This window comes from Hemiscyllium ocellatum, chromosome 3 (genome assembly GCF_020745735.1).
Source record: "Hemiscyllium ocellatum isolate sHemOce1 chromosome 3, sHemOce1.pat.X.cur, whole genome shotgun sequence".
NCBI classification, from domain to species: domain Eukaryota; kingdom Metazoa; phylum Chordata; class Chondrichthyes; order Orectolobiformes; family Hemiscylliidae; genus Hemiscyllium; species Hemiscyllium ocellatum.
Genome location: NC_083403.1, coordinates 8,925,655 through 8,942,766, shown reverse-complemented (window position 1 = coordinate 8,942,766; position 17,112 = coordinate 8,925,655). Strand labels below are relative to the sequence as shown.

General features: G+C 42.0%; 1 protein-coding gene across 1 annotated transcript in view; it reads right to left on the bottom strand.

Moving 5' to 3' along the window:
* LOC132834399 (dynein axonemal heavy chain 8-like) overlaps window positions 1-17,112 on the bottom strand; it is a 1,143,262-nt gene that overhangs the window by 940,183 nt on the left and 185,967 nt on the right. Inside the window, exons 9-10 of the mRNA XM_060853284.1 lie at window positions 12,447-12,554; window positions 12,257-12,358 (exon numbers count right to left, since the gene is read on the bottom strand). Coding sequence (XP_060709267.1) covers window positions 12,257-12,358; window positions 12,447-12,554 — 210 coding nt within the window. The remainder of the gene's footprint in view (window positions 1-12,256; window positions 12,359-12,446; window positions 12,555-17,112) is intronic.

Here is a 17,112-nt window from a genome sequence, read left to right as displayed (position 1 = left end):
CTAATCAATATAAAGATGAAAGTCATCCACAATTAATATACTGTCTTTGTTATATACACTCCTTATCTCATGATTTATTCACTGTCCCACCATATAGCCAGTATTAAGGAGCCTATAAACTACTCCTACTTGTGTTTTCTTGCCTTTTTTAATTATGTCTATCCATATGGTTTCTATGTATTCCAATTCAAGGTCATTTAAAATGTGCGGTGTCTGGGAGGTTCGGTCAGCCTCTGTGGGTCCAGCTGAGATGCTTGGCTAACTATTCCCTAAGCTTATGTTTGGTGTCCCTGATGTAGAGAAGACCACATCAGCAGTACCTGATGCAGTAAACCAGGTTGGAAGGGAGGCAAGTGAACCTCTGTCTCATCTGGAAGGACTGTTTGGGGGCCCTGGATGGAGGTGAGGGGGGAGCACACCAGCAGGCTTTGCATCTTTTCTAGTTGCAGGGTAAGGTACCTGGGGGTTTGGGGGAGCGTTGGTGGGGAGAGTAAAGCACACCAAGGACTGTCGAAGGGAATGGTCCTTGTGGAATGCAGAGAGGGATGGGGAGGGGAAGATGTTCTTCGTGGTGGGTCTAGTTAGAGTTGGCAGAAGTGTTTCAGGATAGTGGGTGGATGCAGAGACTGATAGGATGGTAGGCGAGGACAAACGGGACTCTGGCTTTATTGCATCTGTATGGGAGGGTTTAGAGCAGTGGAACGGAGAATGGGGGTGGAGTGGTAGAGGGCAGTTTGGATGACAGAGGAGCTTCGATCCTGAAGAGTTTTCCACACCTGGACATGAGCAATTGCCACATGGCTGCCAGCTGAGATGGAAACCTGAGATGGGAACTGATAAGAAGCAACTCACTAAAAATTACTAAATCCCACCATAAAGCTTGGAGATGTACAAAAGTCAGTTTCTAAACAGATTGACAGAAGGTAAAAGGCAGTCCGAGATAACAAAGAAGTGCGAATTGTATGTGATTGTTCTTTGTTCTTAATGTGAAAAGTTCTCCCGTCTGAGTCACCTTTACATCTCTTATTGCTGGCTGAATCAGAAAGAAGGGGTTTCACCAGAGTTGTATGTGCCTCCCTTTCCTATCCCTCCCTGTTTAGACCTTCCTGCTCATCTGTGATATAAACAAAACAAAATGGATACAATGTCATTCGTCTGCTATTTCCTCAGCTTCAGTTCCAACATGGCTTAGATTTCAGAGTACACAATAATATTAGTGACCGTATGAGAGCTCATGTCAAGTGTTTTGTCTGAGACTGTAAATCTATTCATTCAGATTGTTGACTGAATGAGCTACAAACGTGCCCGGCACTTAGAAACTCGAACATGTCAACAACATCAAAACACCATTGAGGATTTCTGGTTTTGATTCACACAAGTTGGCAAACGGGAGACAGTATCTCAATGAGGGCTTTCTATGAGGCCATAGAAAGCCTCCTTTGGAGCACGGTTGGAAGACAGCGTACATCAGTAATCTGATGTTCACTGTGACACCAGCAAATGAGATTTCTCCTTGGCTCTGAACCTGGCCACCATCACATAGAAGGCAAATGTGGTACTACTTTATAGAAAGTGTCGGTGCATGGTAACTAATAGGTGGACATCTGGGATGCTTGGAAGTGGAATGTCTCCTTGTCTGAGTAGATGTGGCGGAGGCAGAGGAATCTGGAGAACAGGATGGATTTCTTGCAGGATACTGGCTGGGATGTGACTGATGAAAGCAAGTGCCTCCTTAACAATCCTATTCCCATCCTCTGCTGACTTCAGAGATCTGTCAATAATTACCCTAAGATCTCTCTGTTTCTCTAAGCTGCCAGTGTTCCATATTCAGTAAGTATTCCCTGATCTTGTTTCTGCTTCCAAAGTGCATCATCTTGCACTTAAAAGGTTTAAATATCACATGCCACTGGTCTGCATATCTAACCAATTCATCTATAACTTCCTGTAATCTACAAACCATCTTCTTCACTAGCCCTCTACCACTCCATCTCCACTCTACCAATCTTGGTGCAGTCTGCAAATTAGCATCACATTCCCCCCACATTTTCATCTACATCAGTTATTTACATAATAGACAATTCAGGGTCCCAGTCCTGATCCTTGAGCTACACTGCTGGACACCAGTCTCCAGTCACACAAATAGTCTTCTACCACTACTCTTTGTGCCCTATTACTAAGCCAGTTTCTGATCCACTTCACTAAGATTTCCTCAAATCCATGTGCTTTAACCTTCTCAATCAGTCTTTCATGTGGGAACTTCCCTCATCCACACATTTGATCACACTTTCAAAACATTCTAACAAATTTGTCAGAGGGAGGCATGACTATCCTTAAATAACTTATGCCTTTCCAAATGGGTATTCATTCGCTCATTCAGAATTTACTTCAATAGTGTCTTTACCACTGACATGAGATTCATCTGTAATTTCCTGGTTTATCTTTCCTAACTATTTTAAAAAGTAGAATTACATTAGCCATCCTCCAATCCTCTGGAACATTCCCCATGGCTACAGAAGACTTAAAGATTTGTGTCACAGCTTCTGCAATTTCCTGCTTGTGTCCCACAGCAGTCTGGGATTCAATTCATCAAGGCCAAGAATTTGTCTGTTTTTAAGCCCCAGACAGCCTCCAACAATTCCTCATTTCCAATGCCAAACTGTGCATGTTCCTCACAGACCCTTTTCCTGAATTCGATACCTACGTTCTCCTTTTCCAGAGTGAAGACCGAAGAGAAGTATTCATTCAACACCCCTTCAATATTGTGTGGCTTCACACGTAGGTTGCTCCCTTAGTCCACAATGGGCCCCACTCTTTCCCTGGTTAACCTCTTCCCTTTACGGTATTTATAAAATACCCTGTTCACAAGTCCATTTTCATCCTCCTTTTTGCTCTTCTAATTGCTTTCTTAAGTTTCCTCCTGCACCTCCTGTATTCCTCTCAGGTTGCAGCTGAATTGCTCCCTTTGGACTTGCTAAAAGTCCTACTCTTCTTTATCCAGTCCTGAATTGCCCTGGTGACCCAGTACGTTTTGAACTTATTGCTCCTATATTTCCTTCTGAAGGGTACATGTTGGACCTGTACTCTCCACAGCTCAGTTTTGAATGCCAAGCCCCCATCCCGCCATTGCTCTGCTGTAGGCTTACCCGAAAGGAGCTGTGCTGAAAATGTGTTGCTGGAAAAGCGCAGCAGGTCAGGCAGCATCCAAGGAGCGGGAGATTCGACGTTTTGGGCATGAGCCCTTCTTCAGGAATGAGGAAAGTGTGTCCAGGAGGCTAAGATAAAAGGTAGGGAGGAGAGACTCGGGGGAGGGCATTGGAAATGCGATAGGTGGAAGGAGGACAAGGTGAGGGCAATAGGCCGGAGTGGGGGTGGGGGCGTAGAGGTCAGGAAGTAGATTGCAGGTTAGGAAGGCGGTGCTGAGGTCGAGGGATTTGACTGAGACAAGGTGGGGGGAGGGGAAATGAGGAAACTGGAGAAATCTAAGTTCATCCCTTGTGGAACCATTGGGTGGTTGTGGAGTATAAGATAGTAAGATACAGGAATTATAGTAAAAGTTTACAGTGTGACACAACTGAAATTATATATTGAAAAAAATCTGGATTGTTTGTTAGAATGACCATGTTGATTTCAGTTCTTTCTGTGAGAAATCTGTAGTGTCACGTCAGAAGCTACAGGGTCCCCTGTACAATAGGTTTCAAGCTGCCTTCGACACAGCCAGAGAGTTTCTCACACAGGGTTCCATTGCCTGAAATGATGGGACGTCCTGGTGCCTTGGCTTTGTGTATCTTTGGAAGGCAGTTAAGTCACCTACGCGAGAAGTATGTGGGATGAGGGCATGTAAGGAACTCTGAAGGACTGGATGCAAAGTCCTGATCAGTGTGTTTAGTTCACGGGTGTGCTCTTTGGTTGGATCAGCCCGTGATTTAGCTGCCTATAGTGTTCCAGGTTGTTCAGTTGCTGGTACACTTCCTTACAGTAATCTATTCTATTCTGAATGACGATGGCTCTTCCTTTATCTGCTGGTTTGATGACAATATTGTGATTGGTTTTCAGAGCATGGATGGCGTTGCATTGTGATCTGGTGATGTTTGCTCTACCTTGTGGGTGCAGCTGATGAATTTGACATTTCTCAACCTCCTGATGGTTCATGCATACATGTCAAGTCCAGGGTAGCAGCCCTCCGCTGAGGTCCACATTGACTCCTCCTTTGGTTGTCCCTCTACGTATCCCTGTAATGACTGTTCTGGTCCCTCGGTGGGCTCATTGGGATCACTTCCAGCATCTTGAAAGAATTCCTGAAGTCTGATTCATCTGATGAATTCCTCCATGTCTGCAGCAAGACCTGTGGGGTCCATTTTGGTGGTAGTGCAGACAATTGAGAGCCCTCTTAAGAACTTCAATTTCTTCCGGTTGAATGGTGGTTCAAAAAGTTGATGACTGACTTCCCAGTAGTGATAACACTTTCCACTGTGGTGCCAGGGTGGGCTTGTCTACTGCTGGTGGTGATGCCTGTACTGCTCGTAAACAAAGCTTTTCACTGTACTTCAGCACACATGACAATAAATCATTCAAGTCAAAGAAGTAACTACAGAGATGATTTGTTTTAAGGAAGTAATAGTACATTTGAAAAATTATAATCTAATCAAGCAGAGTCAGCATTGCTTCATGAAAAGGAATCAAGTCTGACTAATTTATTATAATCTTTCAAGGAAGTCTCAGCCTGAGTGGTTAGAGATGTTGTACTTGAACTTCCAGAAAGCTTATGATAAGGTACTTCACAAAAGGTTAAGTCACAAATAGTAGCACATTCCACCTATCCAAATGTCTTTATTTGCCTTCTTTACCTCCTGTTGCACCTGTTGCAGAACGTTTCAGAGAACACCTCTGGGACACCCGCACTAACCAACCCAACCGCCCTGTGGCTGAACACTTTAACTCCCCCTCCCACTCTGCCAAGGACATGCAAGTCCTTGGCCTCCTCCATTGCCAGACCATGGCAACACGATGCATGGAGGAAGAGCGTCTCATCATCCGCCTAGGAACCCTCCAACCACAAGGGATGAATGAAGATTTCTCCAGCTTCCTCATTTCCCCACCCCCCACCTTATCTCAGTCCCAACCCTTGGACTCAGCACCACCTTCTTGACCTGCAATCTTCTTCCCGACCTCTCTGCCCCACCCCCACTCCGGCCTATCATCCTCACCTTAACCTCCTTCCACCTATCGCATTCCCAACGACCCTCCCCCAAGTCCCTCCTCCCTACCTTTTATCTTAGCCTGCTTGGCACATCCTCCTCATTCCTGAAGAAGGGCTTATGCTCAAAACGTCAATTCTCCTGCTCCTTGGATTCTGCCTGACCTGCTGCGCTTTTCAAGCAACACATTTTTCAGCTCTGATCTCCAGCATCTGCAGTCCTCACTTCCGCCTGCTGCACCTGCATGCTTAATTTCAGTAACTGATGTATGATGACACTCAGCACATGTTGATCATTCCCCTCTCCCAATTTATAGCCAGACAGTAATTCATCTTTTTGTTTTTGGTCCCAAAGTAGATAACATCACATTTACCCACATTAATAAACATCTGCCATGCATTTGCCCACTTATTCAGCTTGTCTGAATAGCGCTACAGCATTTCTGCATCATTCTCATCGCTCACCCTTCCATCCAACTTTGTGTCATCTGTAAATTTGAATATGTAACATTTGGTTCCTTCATCTAAACTTTTAATATATACTATGAGTAGCTGGGGCCATAACATTGACCCCTGCAATACCACACTAGTCACTGCCTCCAGTGTCTAATCCTACACTTTGTTTCCTGCCTGTCAACCAGCTTTCTATCCATCTCAACACACTACCTCCAATCCCATATGATATGATTTTACATGCTTACCTTATATATGAGACTTGGTTGACAGCCTTCCGAAAGTCCAACTAAACCACATCCACTGATCCCCTGATTGACTACAAGTTACATCCTCAAGGAATTCCAACAGATTTGTCAAGGATAATTTTCCTTTCATAAATCCATGCTGGCTCTGGCCAATCCTACCACTGTTTTCTAAGTGCTCAGCTATTACTTCTTTTATCATGGAATGGAGTATTTTCCCCATTAGTGACATCTGGCTGACTGGTCCATAGTTACTGGTTTTCTCTCCTCCTCCCTTTTGAAATGGAGAGGTTACATTAGCAACCATCCAATCTGTAAGAACTGTTTTAGAGCCTACAGAATCTTGGATAATGACCACCAATCCATCCTCTATTTCTAGAACCACATTTTAAGTCCTCTGGGTTATTGATTATCAGATCTTGGGAATATATTTTTCTACTAATACTGATTTCCTTCAGTTCCTTCCTCTCACTAAACCCGATGTTCCCCAACATTTCTGGTGTGTTATTTGTGCCATCTTTTATGAACTCAGAACCAAAGTGTGTACTTAGTTGGTCAGCCATTCCTTGTTCCCCTTTATATATTTTTTTCTAACTGTAAGCGACTTACATCTGTCTTCACTGATCTTCATCGACTTACATACCTATTGATGTTCTTACAGTCAGTTTTATGTTCCATGTAAGCTTAATTTTATATTCTATTTTGCAATTCTGAATCAATCCCTTTGTGCTCCTTTTCTGAGTTCTAAAAATCTCTCTTTCCTTAGGCCTTTTCTTCAATCAATTCGTATGCCTGCTTCTTGATCTAAAATACTATTTCTAATTTCCTTTGTAAGCCATAGTTTCCCATTTACATCTGCGTTGGACAGGAATGAACAATTGTTGCAGATCATCTATAGGATTCTTGATTGTTTCCTATTGCCTTTCTATTACTACCTCTTTAAGTAGAGCTCCTCAATTTATCACAACTAGCTCAAGCCTCAGATGGGCTCAACTTCCTGTATTTAGATTCAGGATGCTAATGTATATGAGTTTTTTATGGAAGTGAGCTGAAAATGTGTTGCTGGAAAAGCGCAGCAGGTCAGGCAGCATCCAAGGAGCAGGAGAATTGACATTTTGGGCATGAGCCCTTCTTTATGGAAGTCTCAACTAGAAACAATAGAAAGAAACCAGTGTCTGTGTGCTAATTGGAGTTCTAAAAGACATTCGACACGGCACCTCACAAAAGGTGAAATCATGGGATAAAAACCCATGGTGCTGAAGGTAGCATTTTGGGGTGGACAGAGAATAGGCTAATGGGCAGAAAAGTACAAGGGGATAAGAGTTTATTTTCAGGTTGACACCCTGTGAGATTCCACAGAGCTGGGAGCAGAACTATATATATATATTAAGGAATTGGAGGAAGGAAGCAAATGTACTTTAGCCATGAAAATAAGATACAAACATTTACAGGGAGATATAGGCAAAAAAGTTGGTGAATGGAGTATAATGTGGGAAATGTGGGAAAATGTGGAATCGTTCATTTTGGAAGATAGAGCAATTGAAGAATATAATTTAAATGGAGAAAAACTGCAGAAAGCTGCAACACAAAAGGATTACTTGTGCATGAAACACACAGAGCCAGCACACAGATGCAGCAGGTTATCAGGAAGACTAATGGAATATTAGCCTTACCCCAAGGATGTTGGAATGTACGAATAGGGAAGTCTTACTGCAACTACACATGGTGCAGGTAAGACCATATTTAGAGCACTGAAAGCAATTTTGGTCCCTACATTTGAGGAAGGTATTACTTTATTGGAGGCAACTCAGAGAAGATTCACTCAGATGATCCTTTGCATAGAGGGACTGTGAGCGAAGGTTAAAAAGGCTGGGAGTCTACTCACTGCAATTTAGAAGAATGAGGGATGATCTCATTGAAATGTGTAACATTTTAAAAGGGCTTGACAGGGTAAATGCTGTCTCTCACGAGAAAGTCTAGAACCAGTGGCTATTGTCTCAGAACAATTTATGACAGGAATGAGGAGGTATTTCTTCTCTCAAACAGTTGAGTCTTTGAAACTCTTTGCCACAAACAGCTGTGAGGGCAGTATCCTTCTGTACAATTAAATAGGGGAATCAAAGGTGATGGGGAAGGGCAGAAAAGATATGAGGAATATCAGATCAACTGTGATCTACTGAATAGCAAAGCAGGGTTAAGGGGCCAAATACCCTACTGCCATTACTAGTTCTTGTGGTCCTTTGGTAGCTCCCTGGACAGAATCTTGTTTTGATGCCTGGAATATACTTAAAAGATTCAGTGAACTGCTCACAGCATAGTGACACGCCTTGTCAGACTTTTCACATTAACTGTCACACTTCATGCCATAGTACATGTTATTCAAGCCTCAGAAGATTCCACCCATGGCCAAGATGTCTTGTCAAATCTGCAAGATGTTACACTGAAGTTACGCTTGTCAAAGTTTTTAGCTAGTTAAAAATCACAAAACACCAGGTTATAATCCAACAGGTTGATTTGGAAGCACTAGCTTTCAGAGCGCTGCTCCTTTATCAGGTCATTGTAGCCTTTGGCATTGATCTTCAAATCAACATTGTCTACAGGAATAGTGCCTGAGGACTGGAGGATAGCAAATGTGGTTCCCTTGTTCAAAAAGGGTAGTAGAGACAATCCTGGTAATTACAGACCAGTGAGCCTTACTTCAGTTGTTGGTAAAGTGTTGGAAAAGGTTATAAGAGATAGGATTTATAACCATCTACAAAAGAATAATCTGATCAGGGACAGTCAGCACAGTTTTGTGAAGGGTAGGTTGTGCCTAACGAATCTTATTGAATTTTTTGACAAAGTGACCAAACAGGTAGATGAGAGTAAAGAGGTTGATATGGTGTATATGGATTTCAGCAAGGCGTTCAATAAGGTTCCCCACAGTAGGCTACTTTACAAAATGCGGTAGAATGGGATTGTGGGAGACAAAGCAGTTTGGATCAGTAATTGGCTTGCTGAAAGAAAACAGGGTTGTAGTTGATGGAACATGTTCATCTTGGTGTCCAGTTACTAGCGGCGTACCACTGCTGTTCGTCATTTTTATAAATGACCTGGATGAGGGCTTAGAAGGGTGGGTTAGTAAATTTGCGGACGACACTAAGGTCGGTGGAGTTGTGCATAGTGACAAAAGGTGTAGTACGTTGCAGAGAGACATAGATAGGATGCAGAGCTGGGCTGAGACATGGCAAATGGAGTTTAATGTGGACAAGTGTGAGGTGATACACTTTGGACGGAGTAATCGGAATGCAAAGTACTGGGCTAATGGTCAGATTCTTGGGAGTGCAGATGAGCAGAGGGATCTTGGTGTCCAAGTACACAGATCCCTGAAAGTTGCTACACAGATTGATAGGGTTGTTAAGAAGGCACATAGTGTTTTGGCCAAACCACGGCTCACACGTTCTATATCTTCCTCCCTGCCTGACAGGTGCATACTTATCTAGGACACACAGGAGTGTTTCCTTGAATAAGCTCCACATTTCTAATGTGCTCATCCCCTGCAGTTTCCTTCTTCATTCTACGCTTCCTAAATCTGTCCTAATTGCATCATAATTTCTCTTCCCCCAGCTGTAACTCTTGCTCAGTGGAGTACACCTATCCCTTTCCATCACTAAAGTAAACCTGACAGAATTGTGATCGCTGTCTCCAAAGTGCTCACCTACTTCCAAATCTAACACCTGGCCAGGCTTGTTACCCAGTACTAAATCTAAAGTGCCTTCGCCCCTTGTAGGTCTGTCTACATACTGTATCAGCAAGCCCTCCTGCACACACTGGACAAAAACTATAATACTTGTGCTGTAGTGATTCCAGTCAATATTTGGATAGTTGAAGTCCCCCATGACAACTACCCTGCCTCTCTCACTCCTATCGCGAATCATCTTTGCTATCCTTTCCTCTACATCTCTGGAACTATTCGGAGGCCTACAGAAAACTCCCAGCACGGTGACTTCTCCTTTCCTGTTTCTAAGCTCGCCCATACTACCTGAATTAACGAGTCCCCAAACATCCTTTATACAACTGTAATATTGTCCGTGATCAACAATGCCACACTTCCCCTCTTTTACCATCTTCTCTGTTCTTACTGAAACATCTGAATCCCAGAACCTGTAACAGCCATTCCTGTCCCTGCTCTATTCATGTCTCCGTAATGACCACAACATCAAATCCCCAGGTACCAACCCACGCTGCCAGTTCACCCACTTTATTTCGGATGCTCCTCGCGTTGAAGTATACACACTTCAATCCAGGTTCTAGCTTGACAGTGTCAGATACTTGATTTTGGAACTCCCTACTCTCATCCTCTTCTGTACCTATCCTACAATTTTGGTTCCCATCCCCCTGCTGTATTAGTTTAACTCCACCTTAATAGCATTAGCGAATTTCCCATTTAACAGCCCTCTGACAGCTAACTACCCTCAGTGACAGTAAACAAATGTTGGCCCAACCAGTGATGCCCACATCTCGTGAATTTTCTTTTAAAAAGCTTCTTGAATTGTAGCACTCCATTTGGTACTTCTACTCATCTGAGCAGTTAAATGTTTTCCCAAGCTAACTCCAGTATGAGACTGAGAAACTTTGATTTTTTTAAAGCTTTGCCCGTGAATCTACTTTTATTGTGTAAATCATTGGAAGCAAAATTAATTAGGGACTCATGTACATAAATATAAATGCAGTGATATAATGCCTTTAAGAAAGTAAAATTTCCCAACAGACCAGCAAAATAGGACAGATTAATGAGTACGTGAAAAGATACAATGTCTTTGTACAAGTATTCATCACTTTAAAATGAGTGGTGTGTTTTAAGGTTATTCCCATTATGCAGGCAGTTTATATCACTAATTATATATCGTAGCCTACTCATTTAAGTACAGAAAACTGCCATGATAAAATATGAAAATGAAGTTAAAATTGCACCTTGCACCAAACTAATACTTCAGCAAATGCTATTTGATTGTTTTGCTATGTTGGGTTAAAGATTTGCATGAACAGGAGGTTATGCTGCAGCTGTACAAAGCTCTGGTACGGCCACACTTGGAGTATTGTGTACAGTTCTGGTTACTGCATTATAAGAAGGATGTGGAAGCTTTGGAAAGGGTGCAAAGGAGATTTACTAGGATGTTGCCTGGTAAGGAAGGAATGTCTTACGGGGAAAGGTTGAGGGCCTTGAGGTTGTTTTCATTCAAGAGAAGAAGGTTAAGAGGTAACTTAATAGAGACATACAAGATAATCAGAGGGTTAGATAGGGTGGACAGGGAGAGCCTTTTTCCAAGTATGGGGATGGCAAACACAAGGGCACACAACTTTAAAGTGAGGGGAGATAGGTATAAGACAGATGTCAGAGGTAGTTTCTTTACTCAGAGAGTAGTAAGGGTATGGAATGCTTCGCCTGCAACAGTAGTAGATTCGCCAAGTTTAAGTGCATTTAAGTCGTCATTGGACAGGCATATGGACGTTCATGGAATAGTGTAGGTGGAATGGGCTTCAGATTAGTATGACAGGGCGGCGCAACATCGAGGGCCGAAGGGTCTGTACTGCGCTGTAATGTTCTATGTTCTATGTTTCAAATAAACCTGTTGGACTATAACCTGGTGTTGTGTGATTTTTAACTTTGTACACCCCAGTCCGACACTTTCATCTCTAAATCATGACTGTTTTTACATGTTTATATAATTTTTGTATTAATGGCATATGTCATATATATCTGATTGAGTTTTTTTGTTATTTGGTAAAAAGGCAATATTGTGTAATGTATCATTAAGTATGCAGTGAACCTTTAAAAAACATGCTCATGATATCACCCACTGTGTCATATGACACAAGGATATAATGTTTTCAGACTCAATTTAACTGGATTCACTTGTAGCATGATGGAACACTGATGAAACTGAGCAGATTAATATTAGGTTACACACTGAAGTGCTGTGACTACAACATATGCAAACAACAAAAGCAATAATAAATGTCAGTTGAATCTTTCAGTACTACATTATGTATGTGGAGGTCTGATATTACAGGAGCTAACAGAAGTAATGCGACATCGGGGACCAATACTTGCTTGAGGTAAGGTCCACATCACAGCACTAGCTCAGAAGTGCTGTGCCCTTCAGTGCTTCAGTTATCAGAATTCTGTATTATTTTCTTTAGAAGAAACTATAAAGTCTTATGGCAGAGATAACATAGATCCATTACAGTTCACAGGAGAAAAAATGACATGGGCACAGTCCAATTTAAATTACGAAGTACTCTCCTACCAATGTGTGGCAGTTAATGCAATCATCCAAAATATAAAGTTCTGAATTAGAATGAACAGTACAATGGGTAATACCTCCATTTTTTTAATAATAATTTCAGAATCCTGGTCCCACACACGAGCATTACCATCCTCAGTAATATATTCCTTACAGGCTGTAACCATTTGGTTTGTGACCTAAATTTGAGAACATAAAGTAACAGGAGAATTAACCAAATGCATATAGATACAGAAATTGAATTCACAAGCAGGTTAATATACATACCTTAATAAATAGTGCAGTCATTTGTTGGGAGGTATTGTAATATCTTGACACATTGTGGATCATTTGAATTGCATTTATCAAATTTGGAACACCTTTAGTCATTGTCACCTAGAAATTGAAAGATTTCATAAATGTGACTATGAAAAAAACATTTATAATGATAATGTGCTATTTGTTGTCTGCTCAGGTGGTTTTGGCTGATTAGTTTAAGGGGCAGCTCCATTGATAGATTGATTTGGTGGGCGTTGCTTGGTACATATGGTGTGAGGAGGACTGGAATGCAGGATACACGTTTGGCTGCCAACACTTATTTGTTGCTGTTCTAGGGCAAATCTATTAGTCCGTGAAAATATGCAAACTTTTACTGACGGTTAAGAAGAATGAATTGATTGTTTTCAAAAGCTTGGGCAGAAATGTTGACATGCAATATCTTTCTTTTCATCAGCACAGAAATGTTTGCATTCACTTTGCAGTGGGATTGATCCAAGAAGGGACCTCTCTCCTTTGCCAATGTTCTACAAAGGGGATGGGAATGTGTGTAAGTGATAGCAGGAGAAGGATGGATTGACATGCTATGGAATTGGCATGAGTGGTAGTAGCAATGATTTGGGATGAAAATATGGAATAACAAGGAGGAAGTGGCAGGAAATGGGAAAGACAATAGCACAGAAGAGTGACTATGGAAGAGATAAGTGAGAAAATGAAGTTAGTTAAGTGTGGCAAAATGGTGAAGACAGTTTGTTGATACAGATCAAAAGCTATGCTTTGAGATAAAATATTTACTCAGGAATCGTTAAGACTATTAAATACATTGTGTGACTCCTCAGTATGATTAAATTGGCCATATACATACATCACATATACCTAACTACAATCTCCCCAAGATTCTGACATGATACTGCGGGCAAACCACCAACACCACCATCCCCACTCACATCCCCACCCTGCCTCACCCATACAGTGGACTGGAGCAAACCCCTACTGCTGAACCAGACACACATATAGCCCACCTTTGGCAGATTCCCAACCTTAACAAAGCCATCATGATATGACCACCTTCTCTGGACCCAACACATGTCTAACCCAACACCCAACCTAACTCAACCTTCTCCTTTTCTCTTGACCCAACCTGACACCCATCCGTAATCTCCTGCTGGACTGGACATCAGATATGACCAAAATACCCACCTATTTGATTGGACCCGTTGCACCTCACCCCATCCCTCAACTTCGGTTCCAACCAGATTCCTCCTCTACACTCACTGAAACCCATTTCCCCACCACCCCCATGCCGCCATCTTATCCCTTCCCTCCCCAAATGGCATCCTACTAACTTGGTTTCCTATCTCTGGCAACTGCTTTATAATTCCCTGATTTCTCTATACCTCATTCCTTTAAATCATAGAGTTACAGAACTGATTTCCCTTCCATAAGAACGGTTCCAGAGTTCATTAAATCTTGACACATGCAACCGTTACTTCTTAGTTCACTTCCTTAAATACACTGGATGTAGATCATCAGCCCCTAGGGATTTATCAGCCTTTAGACCCATCAATCTCCCTAACACATTCTCTCCACTATTGTTGATTTTCTTCAGTTCCTGCCTCTCACCAGACCCTGCATTCCCTGACATTTTTGGGATATTATTTAAGTCTCCATTGTGAAGACAGAGCCCAAGTACATACTTATTGCTCTGCTATTTCCTCTCAGTGTATGGGCCCTACATTTACCTTATTTTATTTCTTCTTCACACATATATAAAGCTTTTCCAATCATGTTTCCTGCAAATTTATTCCTGTACTCTATTTTCTCTCTCTTAATCAATCATATTGCCCTTCATTGCTGAAATCTAAACTGCTTCTACTCCTCAGGTCTGCTGCCTGTTTGATCAATATGTAAGCCTTTTTCTCAGATCCAATATTATCCCATATTTCGTTTGCTCACCAGGGCTGGGCCACCTTTCCTGTTTTATTTGTAAACCAGATAGGTTTTGTGTGAGTGCAGTTCCTCAATCCAGTCTTTAAATGTTTGACATTGTCTATCCACCATCGTCCCTTTAAGCATCATTCCACAACTTATCAAAGCCTCAATTTATGTCCTGTATATCTGGCCCACTGGTTGTAGCAGACTTCTGTGGAGGGACATGGACATTGGGAGACGAATCTTCCCATCCATTTCAGCATGTAATGATGTACATTACTCAAGCTTAGAAATGTCTTTACAGGTTTATTTTTTAAGGTATCAAACACAAGCAGCCACCACAATTGACTAATTCATTTTTTTCTATTTGAGCTGTACTAACCTGAATTACCCTCTTGGATGAAATATTTTCAGACAATCCTATTTCTTCTGTAGATTCCATAATTGTCTCATAATTATGTATTAAGTATCATTATCCACTTGCCCTTCTAAGTCCTCGAATGTATGTCGAAAAGCAGCATCACCACCTGACTAAATCACTGTAGTCCTCAGTTTCCATATTTTGAAGTTTACATTCAGACTTAAAATATTCCTGATTGTTCGCTATTTTACAGAAGCTTTGTCTGCTCACAAAGTATGCACTACTTGTGTGCATTGCCAGGTTTTGATGTCTATTGTTTTTGCAGCTGGCACTCAAGTGGTGGTAGATATGGATTCCATCCTGAAGTTGGTGCTATTCATAGATTAGATGCTGCTTCAATGGAAGCAGGCCCCATCATTCCCCTATACCTTGTCAGGCAGTAGATATGGGAACTTTTCTCATCTTTTTGACAGTACTACTAAGGTCCACCCTCAGTGTTCCTTGACGTCTCTACGCACCAGTCCCTCAGCAATGCTCACAAAAATACACTGTCACTCATTTTTCCACTGCCTGTTACTCCTCCATTGGTTGTTTCTTCCATACATGCTGCTGAAAGGCACAAGTGCATCTCACTAGTGAGATTAGTTGCAGCAAGCAGCTGGTAAGTGAATGAATCACATTAGCTTTGGCACAAGATAATGCAATAAATAATTGTATGGCACTTAGTAAAGTGTTACATGACTGCACAGCTTAGATGGATCAGGTCTTGTTGCGTTGCCATAATCTTAACAGATCACAGGGGTTGCTCTCTCATTAGAGAGAAGTGACTGGTGGCGATTTAACCTGAGGATCACCAGACCTCAGGCCAGGGAAAAGGTTGAGAAGGAGAGTCCTTCATGGTAACCTCAAACAGTTGATGGGAATTGAACCCACACTGCTGGTATCATACTGTTCTGAGCTGAAAATGTGTTGCTGGTCAAAGCACAGCAGGTCAGGCAGCATCCAAGGAACAGGAAATTCGACGTTTCGGACCAGAGCCCTTCATACTGTTCTGTCAGCCAACTGAGTTAATGGCACGGATCTGCGGTCTTCTCTCGAATACAGAATTCCTCCTTATCAGCTTGTCATTAAATAGTGTCAGATCACTGTTATAATGCCTAGCTGCAACGCCAGTCATTAAAGGCAATGATAAGCCTCTCAAAAAACCAGCAACATTTGTATTAGTAGATTAGCAAGATTGGCATAGTGTCATTGTGTGACATGGACAGGGACCATAAGATACAGGAGGAGATATGGGCCTCTCGGTACATCAAATCTGCTCCACCTTTCAATGTGATTGCAGCTGATTTGATAACCCTGACCTCCACTTTCCTGCCTTTTCACCATGACTTTTGGTTTCCTTACTGATTAAAAATTGTTCGACTTAGCCTTGAATGTACTTAACAACCTAATCTCTACACCTTACTGTGGTAAAGAATTCCATCGATTCTCTATCCTCTAAGAGAAGAAATTATTCATCTCTGTCTTCAATATGCAACCTCTTCCTGAGATTGTGTCCTCCTATCCTAGACTTTCCCACCAGGGGAAACAATTTTTCCATACCCACCCTGTCAAGTTCCCTCAGAATCCTATATGTTTCAATAATGTTGCCATCAATCTTCTATATTCGAATGGGTACAAGCCCAATGTCCTCAACCTCTACTCATTAGATAGTACCTCTATGCCTGGAATCAACCTTGTGAACCTTCTTTGTCTATCCAACTGCTCTTCTCTCTCTTTGGGTTCTACCACCACCTATCATTTACTCTTGCCCCGTTCCCTCCATCCTATCCTCTCCATATAAACCCACATTTTCCTAGCTACAACCAGTTCTGAGGAAGGGTCACTTGATCTGAAAGGTTAACTCTGATTTCTCTCCACAGATGCTGCTAGATCTGCTAAGCATTTTCAACAATTTCTACTTTTGTCTTTGAACCTTACTTTGACTGCCTCCAACACCAGTATATCTTTTTTGCAAGGTTTGTGAAGGTTTGTAGCTCAGGTTGAGGTTTAGGGTGTAGGTTTGCTCACTGAGCTGTAGGTTTGATATCCAGACGTTTCATTACCTGGCTAGGTAACATCATCAGTGGTGACCTCCAAGTGAAGTGAAGCTGTTGTCTCCTGCTTTCTATTTATATGTTTGTCCTGGATAGGGTTCGTAGGGTTTGTGGTGATGTCATTTCCTGTTCGTTTTCTGAGGGGTTGATAGATGGTATCTAGATCTATGTGTTTGTTTATGGCATTGTGGTTGGCGTGCCAGGCCTCTAGTAATTCTCTGGCATGTCTTTGCTTAGCCTTTCCCAGGATAGATGTGTTGTCCCACTCGAAATGGACAAAACCAATGTC